Source organism: Pyxicephalus adspersus, chromosome 4 (genome assembly GCF_032062135.1).
Source record: "Pyxicephalus adspersus chromosome 4, UCB_Pads_2.0, whole genome shotgun sequence".
NCBI classification, from domain to species: Eukaryota; Metazoa; Chordata; class Amphibia; order Anura; family Pyxicephalidae; genus Pyxicephalus; species Pyxicephalus adspersus.
This window is the reverse complement of record NC_092861.1, coordinates 109,757,364-109,774,591: the sequence shown is the minus strand read 5'-3', so window position 1 is coordinate 109,774,591 and position 17,228 is coordinate 109,757,364. Positions and strand designations below refer to the sequence as shown.

Below are 17,228 nucleotides of genomic sequence, written 5' to 3'. Positions count from 1 at the left end.
GGAGGATATTGGCTGCCACAGCTGACTGTTTGCTTTGCTTTGTAGTCTTTAGTATTATTTGTTCATGATCCCATATACAACCATTTACTGGAATTCGGAGTGCACACCTACAGCTAGATACCTCTTTCCTAATGTATGTATTGTAATATCTAGAATTCCTATTTGTTATCTCTGTATTGCTGTGCCAAATGAGATCATGGCATTATGTAGGTAAATGATTGTGGTGCAAATACCAGTTTATACCTACTTGATCACCAAATACACATTGTCCAGTTTCTTGAGCATGTTGTAGACCATTTGAAGTTTTATTTTGTGCATACTTTTTGAAAGAATTCCCATAGAAAGTCTTTTTTTCCCCCTTCTTTTAATTTGGTCACAATACCAGCTGTGGTGTATATCCATCTTCTTGGCAATAGCTCTTTAACTGTCAGTAAATGTTAACAGCTATGGGCAATGGAAATCATTCAGCCATGTAACTCCTTGTCCTGGAGGACTGTATAACACAGTCAATTGCTATTTAGAGCTTCAGGGTTCAGAGCTGATGTGCCGCTGATACTTTGCTCCCTGTTGTTTGCATTGTTGCCTGACCAGGGTTGCCTATTGTGATGCTTGTCTATACATACGCTGCGCAATGGAAATCTACATAGACCTTTTTTTTTTCCACCTTTTGAATTTCTGAAACGCACATCTGCAAAGCAGGGGTAGCGAGCATTCTTGAGAAAAATGGTTAAACAATGCAGCTTTGAAAATAATGACCCAGTCTGTGAAAAAAAAATACAATTTTTAGATACAAATTCTTTTCCGTACATGCCATATTATGCTTTGAATATATTAAAGTTGCATGATTTGATTTATGGAGCCTTTTAGCTAGAGATGGGCCTCTGGCAAGAAATTTGGCATCACTTGCAATATTGAAGGCACTGCTATAATTAATATACTGACAGGCGGTGACACATTTTAAATTGAACGTTCTTAAGTGGTGAACACTTGCGGATATCCGTCCCCATTTAAATGCACATTGATTCCTAGGAACTGGATTACCAATTTAACTATTAATTCGGGTAGTTCTGCTGTTTCCTGCCTGTTCACTGGACTATGAATGAGCATAATCATACTTCTGGAATCCTCCCCACCTAACACTTCCCCCAGCAATCCAAAGTAACCTGATATGTGTTAATCTGACAGACATGTGCTCTGCAATAGTCTGGTTTACTGTTCAAATAAAGGTAGATTGTATGTAATTGTACTAGCAATATTCAACGTAGATTTAAAACCTATTTACACGAATGATCTGCAATAACACCTGCCGCCATCCCTGGAATATTTTAGTTGTCTGGTTGTTTTGCAAATCCATTGACAAGGAACAAGTGTGCAGACCCACAGTTCTGGTTTTACTTGTTGCTTGCTTGTTCTGGGTCATTGATTGATGGCTACATTTTTTATAGTAGGTACAGGTTTCCTATAAATGTATTATTTGTTCAGAATTTGCAATGAGCCACACTTGGGTATGGTTCATAGAACTGGTTTAGTACACATACAACAGCCCTGTGTGTTAAACAGCACTAACACGGTAATTAGGAATGGACACACATGTGTTGTTTCTCTAGAACAGAGCTGAATATTTGCTGTTACTCATTTTAGTCACTTTTAGTACCGAAGAAACTTTAAGCTACGTACACACATCCAATAGTTCTTGCCCGATATTTGGCTCAGGGCCAAGTGTGTACAGCGCCCATCGTCAGAACGACTGTCCTGACGGATCCATGGACGACGAACAATTGTAATGCAAGAAAAGGGGAGAGCGTGCAGCAGGGTGTCATTCTCCCCCTCCCCTCTCCATAGAGCAGAATGCTGCTGTATGTACAGCACTCATTCATGCATCGTGCAGTGCTAGTCGTTGGAAAAGATCGTGAAAGATCCTTTCCAACGGCTATAATTGCACGTGTGTATGCGGCCCATTGTACGCCAATAAAACTGTCATAGCCCTCATCCCTTTGTCTTGCTGTTGACTAAACCTAATCTGCTCTAAGCATGAAAAGATATGTTAAGTAAGTTGCCCATCAATGGTCCATTTATTAGGATATCAATAAAGCTGTGTAGATTTTAGGAGTTTACTTCAAAGGAAGGACTTTTTTTTTCTTTGCAATCTTCTGCTGTTCAGACCACTTTTATGGCTGCCTTTTGCCAATAAAACAAAATTCCTTAAACAGGTGTCTTGAAAATGTGGGGTTTAAAGCCTTTCGCTTATACCTCCAACTGGTGGGATAATTAAAGCCAAATTTTAAGCTGATTGTAACTAAAAGATGTAATTTTCCCAAGATGGGTAAGAAAACAGCTGTGTAGCTTTACAATGAAGACTTTTAGCCTGCACTAATAAAATCAGGGTAGTGAAAGATGGATGTTTCTGGTTGTCTATGAAATAAATTAATTTGATGAATCGGCCATTTGTAGTGCATAGAGGACAGTGTGTGCCATAACTTCTGCTATCATAAATTACAAACTGGGTTCCTATTGTTCCTATAATATAATTCAACAGTAAAATAATTAAAACGTATTTCCAACTAACAAATTACAGTCAGTGAAAGTACCTTTTTGCCCAAACTGTGTACAATGAAATTCCTTTTTTTTTTTTGCTTTGAAATAGATAATGCTATTAATGTAAAGCAAGTATATTTTAGGATGGTATACAATACTTCTTTCTTGAAGGCAGCTCATTGTGGTGATAGTTTTACACCCATAGTATTGGGGTCTATTAATAAAGCATTGAATCTGACATTTACTGAAACCTTTCTTTGTGAAGAATCTTACAGATCCATGTGTTTCTTTGGCAGTAATTGATTCACCACCAGGGAATATTTTAGTCAATATCAAATTCATTGCTTTATAAATAGACCCCTTTGTGTTGAGTGTTTTAGAAGAATGGGTTCACCTGGCCCTGTAAAGTGGGCCTCAGGTTCATAGAGCAGGCACATTTCAGTTCTCTTAACTTTACTTGTATGCTGTACCTTGGGACAGACTAATATACATGTATCAGCCACAACTTCTGTGGTTTCCTTCTGGCTTGCCTTCTCTTTGATAACTACCTATTGGTTACTGAGAATGCCCTTTGCATTTTCAATAATTGGAAATAACAAAAAGAAAAGGGGACAGTCAGATGGTCAACCATTTAAGTTTTGGTCAATATTTTCATAACAAAGCTTTGAAGATTTGGGATGCTCTGAAGATAATTAAGTGGAGGCTAGCCCGTACCTATGTGTTTTATTGCAGGTCAGCCTGTGTACATGGAATGGCCATTGTTGTAAATGGTGTTATTTTTTATTTGTGTGGTTTATTGGCTTGTGCTGTCTATTTCACAAAGACCTGTGCAGGCACCAGCTCTATAAATCAGTGGCCACTTTACAAAGTAAGTTTTTAGACTTTTTCGGATGTTTTAAAGACTAACTCCAGGTTAATAGGAAAAAATGCATTCTTTCAAAAGGTGATAATAAAAAGCACCTTTGCCTTTCTTCGCCCCCACCATTTCGCTTCTCTCCACGCTTTGAGTTATTGGTGGGCATCCCCACGTACAATGCAGGACTACTGGTTTTGTGGTGTATGTGATGTTTGGGGGCTGTAACTGATGGATGAAGTGCTGAAGAAGTATACAGTTAGTACTTTTATGTGTACCCAAGGCATAATATTATAGTTCCAAGAATATGTTTACATATTTTGAGAAAATAAACTTATTGATAATTAAGACAAGCAAATAATTTCAGTGTAACACCCCCCCAAAAAAAAAAAAAAATGAGTTTATTGCAGCTTACAGTCCTTGGATGTGGTGGGCCATAGCTGCATTAGTTTTTATTTTTTAATTTTCAGCATGTACAAGTAATACCTGCAATCTTGATCCCGTTGGAGATTATCAAAGGCAGGCATGTTTAAAATCCAGCCTGGGTGACAACAATGGTTTTCTCCATTGATGCAGTGGAGAGGTTAACATAGCCACACAGGGACAGTTGAATCGTTGGCAGGAATGTTCAGTAACAATAAGCGAAAAAAAAAACTAATGCCGACGCCTTTTCTAAGAACTGGTTTTGGGTTTAGACACACTTTAATTCTATTTAAACGAGTCACAATAGAGTGAAACACATCCTGAAAGCCCAGCATGCTTTTCATAAGAGTAATCAAAAGATGTTCTGTTTTAATAATGAGCATAATAAGATACCATATGATGTGCCCATTGTGGAAAGTAATTGCATCTTGAGTTAACTACTAGGTTACTTTTCACTTGGTTATATATGAAAACGGCATCATCTTTAACATGTGTGTGAATCTGCTGTGTCAAGGAAGCCATGAAGCACTGTCTTTTACAGCTGTTGATCTGTTATATGGGCTCCTGAGAAAACTCTAAACATGGACTTAGATACCTGGAGGATGCAGTTAGCCACTTGAGTTTAAAGTGTTTTAGTGAGACTTAAGCTAGTAGATATTGTACACACAATAGATGCGATCGTTTGAGCGATACAGGAAGTGACGTGCACGACAGGAAGTGAACGAACGTTCGTTCATCACGCATGCTCAGACCATGGACGATGAATGAACGATCGTACACACGAACGATGGTCAACGATCGTCGTCCGATCCGCCGGTCCGGTCGTTCATTTCCAACGACTTTCCTCGTTCGTCGGCGTCATTGGTTACCTTTTTTACGAATGATTTTTGCCCAATCGATCGTTCGTCCTTCGTTCGTCGTTCATTTTGAACGATAAAAATTGGAAGTGTGTACGCAGCTTAACTTTATGACATAACCAGGGAAGGTTGAAAGGGATGTAGCTAGATTAGAAGTGTGTGATCAGTTTGCAGGCATATCGTTTACACTTCAGTGCAGGCTTTTCTGTTCCATACGAAACTGCTGTATTTTCTCATCTATAATGTGGCCTGATCCACAAATAGCAGAAATACATTACTTAGTGTTCATAAAGGACATTTGGCAGTTAACGGAACTGCTCAATAAATTTCTTCATTCTTACAGGTCGTAGTGATCTCCTGAATGAATGAAAGCATAACCATAGTGCCACAAATAGTTATCACACGTCAGGGCTGTTTCTGTGAACCAAAGCTGCTACTACCATTCCTCCTCCCATATCTACAGTGCCACAGGGAATTATTGTAATCACTATGGCTTATCTTTTAAAGTACCCGGCAGTGTCAACAATGATAATGCATTAGAAAAGGCAGGATGGGATCTAAACAGAAGAATCTGCATGTGCTGGTTTACAAGCAGGCATTAAGTCTTATGGGGCTGGAATGATACCTCTCGACTAGGTGGCATCTAAACAACTCATATTTGTCGCTTGTATCTAGAAGCATCACTTGCATGTAACCGGAAGCCCAAACATTGCACATCATTGCTATACAGGAAGCGCAGTCTTCATGTGTAATAAATAAATGGCTTCATTGTATACATGGTAGTGTTGTCAGCCCTGTTTGTGTTACAGGACACCAACATCTTTTCTTTTCTCCATAAGAAGTACTGCAGGACAACATCGGAGAGCTCGGGTACAGCTGCCAACACTGCTTGGTATTTCAATGCAGCAGAGCACCATTTTAAGTCTGAACAGAATAATAAGGCCTCCCTAGAGATCTGGCAGATAGGTTAATTTTTTTTAATGTCCGCGTATTTTATTAGACCAAATATGTGTGCGTACGAAAGGGTGCCAATTGCAATTAATGGCAATGCAATGTACTTTCCCACAACCCACAGGAGTAAATTGGTCCTGAAGTTAGCCATAGACAGGCAGATGTGTCTCGGAGTGAAAGGCCTGGAGACATCTGCCTGACCTCTAGAGCAGCAGGGCACTGATTTTTCTCCAACGTACTGGGGAAGTACACACATGAAAGAAAGTTCTTAGTTGTAGGTTGAAAGGATCTACCAGATTGCACAAATATTTTGCAATTAGTTGGATGATCTCTGAGCTATAACAAGCATTTTAATTGGTGGTAGACCTCTTTGTTGCCTAAGTGTCCAAATCTGTTCCTAAGCTTTATATCAAATGGTATAATGTGTAACCATTCAGTATGGGACTATATACCAAATTAAAATTTTGCCATGCATCTTGGCCAAAGTTACCATCTACTTGTGTGGTCATTTTATAAACTCTCAATTCAGGAGAAACAGTAGGATAATATACTGATAACAACAAGCCAGTAAGCAGCTGTTGCAGTATTGTCATCAGTGGGCTTAGAGATACCAAAGGACATGTTCCAAAGTAATTTTAGACAGAGAAACCACATCCTGCAGTTTCCTTTGTCACATACTACTGTTTTTGTATGATAAACATTTAAATTAGTTTTACACTGTGACAAAAAATTATTATAATGTAATTAAAAACAAAAATATTAGTTCAGTCAAAACTGTTGGAAATAATAAATATTAAGCATTCATGTTTCTTCATATATGTAACTATATATAAAGTATTTTCACATAGTACAAACCTAGAGATAAGCATTACCCACATTAAACACAAACCTTCTATAACTCAAGAGCATAGCACAGGTTTTAATACTTTAATTTCTTCTTGTTGTGTCGAACCCACATTTTTTTGTTTTCAATAATTTTTATTAAGACATTTTTCATTTTTAAATATAAAACATTACAAAGCTAAAATAAGCATATTTGAAACAGGCAAAAAATAATAGCAATTGGTACAGCTTTGACATAATAAAGACTTGAAGAAAAAAAAGAAAAAGAAAATGACAAAGTGCAATAACATTTTTGCACTTAAATAAAGCATAGAACACAACCAAGAACCATAACAAAAGTTGCCCATAAAACAATGGTCACAATATAGTGATAGTATTACAGAGGTATAGCACCTAAAAGACAGGAAATAAAAGATCCAAGAACGGAAAAGATAACCTTATTCGCACCCATGAAACATTGTCACCGACTAGCCAAGATCCACTGCGGTATGGACAGTACAGAATATTGTATCCAGGGATCCCATATAGATAGAAATTTCTGGTGTGTGTCTGTCAGAGCTAGACAATTTCTCGTTTACTAACATGTTATCCATTCTTAGCTTCACATGATATGGTAGTTATTGTTTCTTCCAATTGCTCGCTATTACTTCCTTGGCGGCCAAAAGTACGTATACACACACACCTTTGTTTTTTGTTTTTTTAACATGATCATTTCTAAAATGGAAGGGACAGCTGCACATTGATCAATACATACATAGGCAATAAAAAAAATGTGAATCTTTGATAGAAACAAATCCACAGGTTAGTTACTTCCACCTCTCCTTAGGTGTAAGTGACATACCCAGTGCATTCCAGTGCAACTGAGATCATGGGAAGTTAGTTTTTTTTTTTTCCCAACATAGTATACCATATCATATCATATCTTGCAGTGCCCATGCATAGGACTTGTTTTGACCTAACAGATGGGAATTGGGGGTTGCACTAAAAAATCTATCATGAACTTCTATAGCACTGAAGGAGGAGAGAAGTAAAATCAATGTAACTCTATTGTGCAATACAAGTGAAGTAAAACAAATTATATTGGTATAGCACTCTTTAATATTATGAAAAAACAAATTGTGAGGTCCAATTGATGTAGGTTTGCCTTCAGAACTACATATCCCAAACGCTCTTTCCTTGCACACAATAGGGTTGATTTCCTGATGTTTAGGGTGTTCACTAAGAAGGGCAAGTCACTCTGTAGGGGAATGTGCAGGGAAGGTTTTAGATAAAATGTGGCTCTTGGCACAAATGAAATGGGTAACCCAAATGCAAATAATTCTAGCTCTTTGCACCTCTGCTGGTCTGTCATTTTGGCCCTGGAAAAGGTTAGGGTTGTGTGGAAATGCCCAGTGTATCTATGTGTAGGGGTGGTAGCAGGGGGAGAAATTCTGTAATTCTGCATGTGGAGCAAAGGCACTCTTTTGTCAACTTGGCCAGAAGGCTAGCAGCCCATTGGAATTTCTGGCAAATCATCAGGTATTTTTCTGTATTGTTATCATTGGTAAGCTTTGACATGCGCTTAATTTCTGCCAGAGACAAGCTCTCAACCATTGAGTAAATATTGACTAATAAAAACTAAATTGATATCTGTTATAATGAATTACGGTAATTAAGATGGTAAATGGAGTTAATATCTAATGTCTAATATTTGCCTGTCCTGTTTGACATCTTACCAGCTACCCAGTGGCATGTGGGAGCTTCATTAAACTAAAAGAAAACTGCCATTGTTTTTTCTAAACACTGATTTATTGTCCTAATAAAAGGGCAGCGTTTCATTTGCTTCTGTCTCTCTTTTTGCTTTTTGTGTTTTGTACATTAAGCATCAAATTTAGTGTGTTCAGTGACTTATTACCCTACCTATAACTTACAACCTTATAGGATGGATAATAGGAACCTTTACCTTTACATTTACATTTTACATTTATGCGGATGCTTCCCTGCCATGTCTTCAAATACAAGGACAATGATAAGTTACAGACAAAGAATGGTCATCAAAAATGATCTTCTCACCACTGGGTCACTTAGCAGTCCAGTGGCTCATCAAATGGAGATGATGTGCTGCTTCCTACCCACTGTTGGTATTTGACTCCTCTAAGTGTAAAAAGATCTGCCTCTCCACCACACACTAAATTCTTTCTCACTAGCTCATGAAGCAAGAAAGTGATGAATGTTTGTAGAACCTTAGGCATAACTTTACTAAAGAGACAATTCTGTCTGGTACTCCATCAAACATGTATTGGGCAAGACCTTGGAAAGGTGTTATACCACTTTTTGCTAGTCTAAGGCCCAAAAGTTCATGTCTGTCTTCCAAAAGCGAAAGGTATAGAGAAGGAATTGTGGCCCCTGGTCACCTCAATTGACTTACAAGTGTTTTCAAAGTGGGTTGTCTGGTAAAATGGGGCCCCCAGTTTTTATAAATAAGGAAAATTTAGCAGTATTGAAAATTGTCCTCAAGGAAGCTCAAATTCAAAACCAAATATATCCACCTTGTTGTCTTTAGGGACATCCCCTATTGGACAGTGCCTTAAAATGAGGGGCATTTGGGAGATATACCAGTGAACAACATACAATTAACTATATATTTGGTTTGTTCAGTGAGTCTAACCCTTACTAATGACCAAGTTAAGCTAGTTTAGGGGAAATGTATGGCCTTTAGCTGGCCCTTAGTATATGCAGTATGGCCTGTTATTACAGTCTGAACTTTAACCTTTTACAAAAGGACTTGCTTTACCAAAATTTACTGTCTTCACACATCAAATGTCACATTTCTCCCAACGTTTGCTGTCATTTGTGTTCTTCACAAAGCTTACCTTTTAGTAATTAAGAAATTGATGTCTGTTTCCACTGGACCCTGTTTGAAACCTTTAGAGTGTAAGGTGATTAGATGGCAAAATCAAAGTAGCAAAGTTACTGCATGAAAAGGTAACCTATCTCTGTATTTAGAAAAAAGGGTAAATGAAACAATAATTCAGTATACATTTTGTTTATATCAGTTTGCTTATATTTTATTTTATTAGCTGCAATTTTATATAACATGCCCTTTGCTTTGCAGCCTACTACTTAAATGTAATGCTATATGACCCACTGCAGCAAGCAAATACTGCATTGCAGAAGTTATTGGATGCTAAAGCTAAGAGTGCATTGGAAATATCCTATTTGATTTTATATTTTTGTCTTGTCGATAATTTCAGCACAAAGTTTTTTTTTTTTTCTGTAAGATATTGTAATATATGCACTAAAGATAAGATATGGACCACATAAATTCAAATTAAACTATTGTGCATTACAAAATATCACAGCCATTAATCCCTATTTAGTAATGAAGGGTCCTTTGCAAAGTACCCAAGTCTCAAAATAACTTGGGTATTAATGCCGACTTGTTGTTGTATATAAAGCCCTTTGTTTTCCCATATGGATAAAGCCTCCAGGCAATTCACATTTTTTGGTTATCTAGTATGACCTGCATGAACACAACTGTATTAGAAAATACGGCCATATGAATGGGAACGCTCCAGGGCTGTAAAACTTTGGCAGAAAAAAAAAACTCTACTGAGGTATCTAAAAGAAAATAAACAGTAGGTGAGTCGGATCTGTATGTGACATATCTTTTCTTCTGGGAAGTGAACTTAGTTTTGGCGCATGACTATTGCTAAACAATTGTGTCTTCATATCATTGGTCCTCTTACTACTGGTTAGGCACGGGAGCTCTTTTTTTCTCCAAATGTTGACTCTTTTTACAGATTTTAGTTAATAGAATGATTGTATAGACACCTTCATGGGTTTGACAACGGAATTCTTTTGGACTGTAGATGTCTAACAGGTTAACTGAATGAAAATGAAATATGCTGTAATTTGATTTGTCTGGATAAGCAGGTTGGCACAAAGAATACAGAAACTGCATTGTTAATAACCAATGTAAATGCCTAGTTGCAGACATTCCTAATGTCTGAAAACTCCTTATCACTTACTGTAAAATGAAGCTGCGGAACTTAAATTGCCTAAGATTTTAGAGCATGGCCTCGTGCAGGGAAGAATTTGGACGGGTGTTGTTCAGTGAAGTGTATTCTTAGGCTACCCACAGTGATGCCTATTGTTCTGGCCCGATTTGGATGATGTCATGTTAAATAGAAGACTCTTATCCTTAATAGAGGCTGAGGTTCCTTACTTTAAAGGGAGGGGGATTTGAAGTAGTGTTAAGGAAGGGCAAGTACAGTTTCTTCTAAGTTCTTAAGACATTTTTTCCTGATAAAAGCCGACTAATTTTTGTTCCCATGCATACTGTATTATTCCTTAGCTAAGGACTCTCGTTTTACCTGGGAGTCCAGTGAAATAATGATGGCACAGATGAAGGCATAAATTAACCATGATTCTGTACTTGTCTGGATCAAAACCCACTGCTGTATAGTGTAAAGCTTTAAAATGCAGGCTGAGTTTATTCATTCATTGTACAAGGACATTCTTCTGGAATGAGATACAGTCACAAACACTCCCTATTCTAAATACAGTAAATTAGTGTTGGGATGTCTGTAACTCATATTTAAAACAGAAAGTCTTTCTTTTGATGACATGAAAGCACTGGCTTTGGCAAAGAGACTTTTTTCTTCTTCAGTCAAAATGGCATTTACAAACATATAGCAATTCTTTCCGTTTCATTTACAGTATCTCTAGAAATTGTCTGGATTGCATTGCACATGAATTTGTTTATAGATAATAAATTACAAAAAAATCTTCTTGTAGAATGTTCTTTAATATTGGACTTTAAAAGAAATATATGACCCATTTAGGGCTCTATTTAACAAATGGGGAATCTAACATTCCCTCAAACATGCTTGTTCCCGGCATTATTAGTGCCATAAGAACCTACCACACCTTGATTCACTTTGAAGAAATATAAAGGGATCACCTGTTTTGTAAAGATTACCTCTGGGTATGCTCTAAATCAGTCAGCCATAAATGCATCCTGGCATGATAGGTGTTTGCATTATCTTTCAGTCAGTTTTCTAAGCTGGATACAAGACTTCTCTAGAGCTGCCCCAACTCTCTGGAATGGTCTTACTCGTCCTATTCGGCTTGCTCCTACTTTCCGCTCATTTAAAAGAGCGCTCAAAACCCATTTTTTCAAACTTGTCCACCCATCTTCCTCTGTCTTTTGAAACCATCTCTACTTCCCACCATTACATATCTCCCATCCTATTGTGTGTGAAATTCGCCCTCCTTCTAGATTGTAAGCTCTTCGGGGCAGGGTCCTCTCCTCCTGTATCGCTGTCTGTATTAGTCTGTCATTTGCAACCCCTATTTAATGTACAGCACTGCATAATATGTTGGTGCTATATAAATCCTGTTTATTATTATTATTATTATTATTAATAATAATATTAATAATAATAATAATAATAAAGAAGCAAATCGTAGAACTGCTGTAAGAAGAAGCACATTTATTAAAACTTTATGGCCAAAAATATTAAACATCTCCCTCTAGATTCAATTCAGCTTTTTAGTTAAGTGAAATGTTCATACTGTAGTATACAAGAGCACATTAGACTAGTGGTCGAAAACCTTTTGGACGTTAGCGACCACTAACTTTGCGGACTCTGGACCGGACATACGCGGGGAGCAGTGTGTCACTCAAAGAGGAAGAAACTTCCCCCTGAGTGACGTCATGATGCCAGAACCCGCCTAGGCTCAGACCTGTGATGGGAGAGTTATGTCCAGAGACACCACCCGCTCACTGCCCTGAGCCTGTGATCCGTACGGGAGATATGGTCTGTGGCTCTGGCCGTTGGGCCCCCTAGTAGAGTCAGGAGAAGGACCCGCTGGGGGGCGCACTGACCAGAGCCATGGACTACCAAATTTTTCCCACGGACCACTGGTGGGCGACCGCTGCCTTAGACAATTAGGGCAACATAGAGATTTTCTCTTCTAGAATGACTAGGCTTCTGTGTACAAAACCTACTCAATAAAGACATGGTCTGATGAGTTTGGTGTGAAGGAACTTCAGCTGCCTCCTCACAGCTTCAACTTTACGTTTACTGATTAACTTCTGTATGAATTGGAAATTACCAGTTTGGAACAGGGTTTTCTCAGCCAAAATCCATTTTGACAAAAATCCTACATCTAAAATCTTTTGGAAAGCTTTTCCTGAAGATTTGATTTTGAGGGAATGGAGGGAGTCCTGAATAATGCTTAAGGTTTTGTAATGGGATGTCCAACAAACTTGGCAATCCCTATTCTTCTGTATGTCTCAGCCAGAAGTAATTGTGATTGTGTTAAATTATTCCAACCTGTGACTAAATTACTTATAAGTAAGTAGTTTATAGAAATTTTGTTTCTTCTTTACACAACTAGTATTTCTAGTCAAGATATTTGATTATTTTCTTCCTGTGCTTCTACATTATAACTGTCTATTTCACACAGGGCTACTGGCATTTTACATATGGTTTTCCTTTAACAAATGGCCCTGACATGACCCCATCAAAACAATTGCTAAAGGTTAGCATATAATGAACAAAAACTGTCAGCTGTACTGATAGTGTTAAGAGATTTCAGCTGTCAAGTCAACTGAATCACAGTTGCAGATCATTTCTGTGGAGTATTTGACTGTACAATCTTCTTCTGTTTTCAATAAAAAGTCTAGATGGGGAATATAATAATCATCTTTGTGCAGTTGCTATTCACAGGCTAGAGTGGGAGCAATTAAAGATGAGAAAACCGACTGCTGCTTAGACAATAATTATATCATTATATCATGCTCTCCACTAGCATGATCCATTGTCCTATTAATCACTGAAATAAGTGAATAAATATTTGTCCTCCACCTATAATTATATCATGCTATCTTGTTACAAGACAAATTATCTGTCCTTTCAGTTTAAATGTATTGTGTCATTTTTAGCTGATATGGTGGTATGTACAGTAAGCAGTTTATCAGTCAGAGATAAAAAATGTATGGATTTACTAAGCTCACATTACATTCTATTTAAATATAGATTACATTGTTCTTTGTCTTTTTATTAGCTGGTAATTTTTGTCAACTTCTACTTATCTACGGTTTAGGGGAAATAATGTTAAGTCACAAGTGAAGGTTTTACCACTGAATTATTAGCAAAGTTAATCATTTTCTATAGGGAAAGCAAAAAGGATTGTTCTAAAAATGCTAGCTTTTCAGGGTTTGTCGGTCACCATGTAACCTAGTGAACTTTTTTTGGTTTTGTGTTTTCCTTTTTACATTGTGATTTTGATGATTTCAGCATGTTGGTTCATTAACTAGACAGTGTGTGTGTCCTATAAGCACAAGCATAAAATATATCGAAGTGCAACAAATATTCTTGGAACAAAATAAATTGACCATTTTATAGGAATTCCCTGTTGAGAAATTTAAAAGCTACTATATATGGGCTTTCCTTATGAAAATACTAGTGATTGAAAGCTTTGAATTAATTATCTGATTCAGTACAGGTATGCAGATGGTTTTTGATGCTTGCCAGCCTTTTTCCTGAACAGCACACAACTGTGGCATTCCCTTCCATCCCCCTGCATGAATAACATAACCTACAATACGCCTTAAAGATTTTAAGAGATAACCCTTAAAAAAAAAACAGATATTGTGTTTCTTCCAATCAGATAGAAGCATCTATTGAAACCTCAAGTGCAGGGTTATTGAACTTTACTCCTTGAGGGCCACAATCCTTACATAATTTTAGTATTTCTTTAACAGACAGAACATTTTGTAAGGTGTGGTTTACAAAAGGTCAGAACATACTCTGCTTACATGAAAATCCTTGCCTGTTTGTGGTCCTTGAAAACGGGGTTTGGAATGTCGTGCTGTGGGGGATAGCAGTTCATTTTTACTGGTGTTGACCTTTAATACCTTACCTTCATGGTGGAGTTTTTTCTCCTGCTCCTCAGGTGTTCATTTAGGGCTTGTATCTGGGCCCCTTTCTCCTGGTGCTCGGGAAGATCCAGGACTGCTAGGTACCACTAAACCCCCCTAAGATGTGTAATTACACCACTACTGCTGGTAGGCCTCCATAACTTTAAATACCAATGCCAGGTACTGCTTCCTTGAGTTTCAGAGCTACCAAGAAGGCTTTATTGTTAAATGTTAAAATAAAGCCTACATGGTATTATGTTATAAAATCTGTATTTTTGAAATTGCCCTCATCGTGTTTGTTTTTCTTTGTTTGTTTTGCAGATGATTACCACTTGTCTCTTGACCCATCTGTAACTGAACCACCAAGCCCTCGAACAACGGAGGCAGATCCACACAGGACAGACAGACATTTCCGCTACTGTGGAATAAAAAACATGGAGCTATCAGACAGTGACAGACCTGTCAGCTTTGGTTCAACTTCCTCATCGGCCTCTTCCCGCGACAGTCACTGTTCATTTGGAAGTCGGATGACCTTAGCATCAAATAGTCACCTAGGTTTATTTCACCCGGATAAGGAAGCTGGGGCCATAAAACTAGAACTAGTTCCTTCCCGACTTCTGTCAAGTGATGACCTTCAGATAAACTGCGATAGGGAACAGGCTCATGAAAGCCCAAAAGAACAGTCTGATGAGAGACGGACTATGTCATGGAAAGAGTCTAAAGGGGGTGTCAAAAACTTTTCAAAATCTGAAGGGATAGAACCAACAAGTCCAAAACTTATGTACGTTGACAGAGTGGTTCAAGAAATTCTCCAGACTGAAAGGACTTATGTACAAGACTTGAAGAGCATTGTTGAGGTAAGACTGTATCTCAGATACCAATTGGTACAGTCTTTCTATTTCTGAGATTTATGAACAGTTCTGTTCAGTAGGGAAGGGGGCTCATATTTCCCTGTCACAATTTCATTTTTTCTTATAGGTCCCATTCCACCACGTAAATTATAAATCATAATATTAAAAATATAAAACATTGTGAGGATGATTTATTATAAATGTAGCAAAAGAACAGTTTTGCCAGTAAGTCTTAAGTCTTGTGAATAGTAAATGAATATGTGGACTAGTTGCACACTTTCAAGGAAGGCAGTTTTTGCTCCGTTTTTTTCCTTTTACAAATGTGTACTTGAAGATGGAAGCATTCCCGAGGCAAGTTCTGTTCACGTTTGTTAATCCTCAATAATGTCACTGGTTTGTAATGAATGGATAGCTGCTTTTACTTACCCCCCATGGGCTTAGTTTAGTCAGTTCTGAGTTGCCAAAGCTGGATGAGTACTTCTCTACTTCTGAGCACTATGGAGCCCCCCTCACAGTGTTCATTATTAGCCAGTGTCATTAGGAGGGTTATTGACTGAATATGTCTTTGCATCAGGATTTTGTAAGAAAACAGGGAGCATAATCTGGGTGTTTTTGAGAACCAGGTTATTCCACCACAAGCTGGTGTTCTCAGATTCCCAAAAAAGGGGATGGGGTACCTTGTAATGTTTGCATGGCATACTGAGTGTACTTTAAACTTATAATGTATTCAATTCACAAAAGCCACTTTTGAAAACTTAATATTTTTTTTCCATATTTTTAGTTTGGAACATTGAAAAGGACAAAATCAACAAACATTTATATTCTGATTTCTTCCATGATAAAGAGCTATACAAACAATGAACAATAAACTGCAGGGAGTTGCAGTGCAGGGTTAAATGACTTCACCTTCTAAGAAAATATAATAACTCATAGTCAAGACAAGGGACTTTCCAAAGTTACCTTATTCTTGATTTTATAATATAATGTTGAAACCATGTGTAACTTCAGCCATTTTTTAAAGTAGTATAGAGCAGTGTTTCTTGGCCTTTTCTACATGGGGAACCCCTTAAAATAACATTCAGGTTTTCAGGGAGCCCCTGCTTTATTAATATATACAAAACTTACAGTATATTAGTGTGGTGGTCAATGGGAACAATCTCCCCGTTACAACCAAAAAGGTCATTGGTGTCCGTTATGCTGACCTGAGCATCACAAATTTCTAATTTTTAAAAGAACCCCTAGCAACCTCTGGAGGAACCCTGGTTGAGAAACACTGATAAAGAGTTGTATAATGTAAACATTTAACAATGTAAACAAAAGATCTAGTGATAAAGCTTCAGTGCAGGCATCCATCTTATCTCAAGATCATCATCTTAAGTGTGACTCTCCCTTCCTAAGATTAGATCCTTTTTCATTTCCTGTTTTTTCAGGGCCAAAACCTTCCCAACAAGGATATAAACCGCAGTACTATCTCACAACAGCTCTAGTACAGTATTTTACAACCAGGGTTCCCTGGAACCCTAGGGTGCCTCCAGAGGTTGCTAGGGGTTCCTTGAGCCATGAGCAGCTTGTTACTCCAAGGTCAGTTTAAGAAAGAACAATTATCTCCTTGGCTGTCTGTAAAGCTGCATACACACGTGGAATTATAGTCGTTGCAAAGGATCTTTCACGATCCTTTCCAACGGCTAAGCATTGCACTATGCATGAACGAGTGCTGTACATACAGCACCGTTCTTCTCTATGGAGAGGGGAGGGGGAGAACGATGGAGCGGCACCCTGCTGCGCGCTCTCCCCCTTTCCTTGCATTACGATTGTTCGTCGTCCATCGTTCAAGGATCCGCCAGGACAGTCGTTCAGACGATGGCGACGGGCGCTTTACACATGCCAGATTCTCGTCTGATATCAGCCCTGAGCCGATTATCAAGCGATAACCATTGGACGTGTGTACAAAGCTTTAGAGTGGTAGCCTTCCCACTGGCCAGCAATGTAGGAGGCATTCTTCA

General features: G+C 38.0%; 1 protein-coding gene across 3 annotated transcripts in view; it reads left to right on the top strand.

The window, feature by feature from the left end:
- The window catches only part of PLEKHG1 (pleckstrin homology and RhoGEF domain containing G1), a 137,880-nt gene that overhangs the window by 78,988 nt on the left and 41,664 nt on the right, over positions 1–17,228 (top strand). For all 3 annotated transcript variants that reach the window (XM_072409274.1, XM_072409275.1, XM_072409273.1), the window contains one exon: positions 14,696–15,231. In XM_072409274.1, coding sequence (XP_072265375.1) covers positions 14,696–15,231 — 536 coding nt within the window. The remainder of the gene's footprint in view (positions 1–14,695; positions 15,232–17,228) is intronic.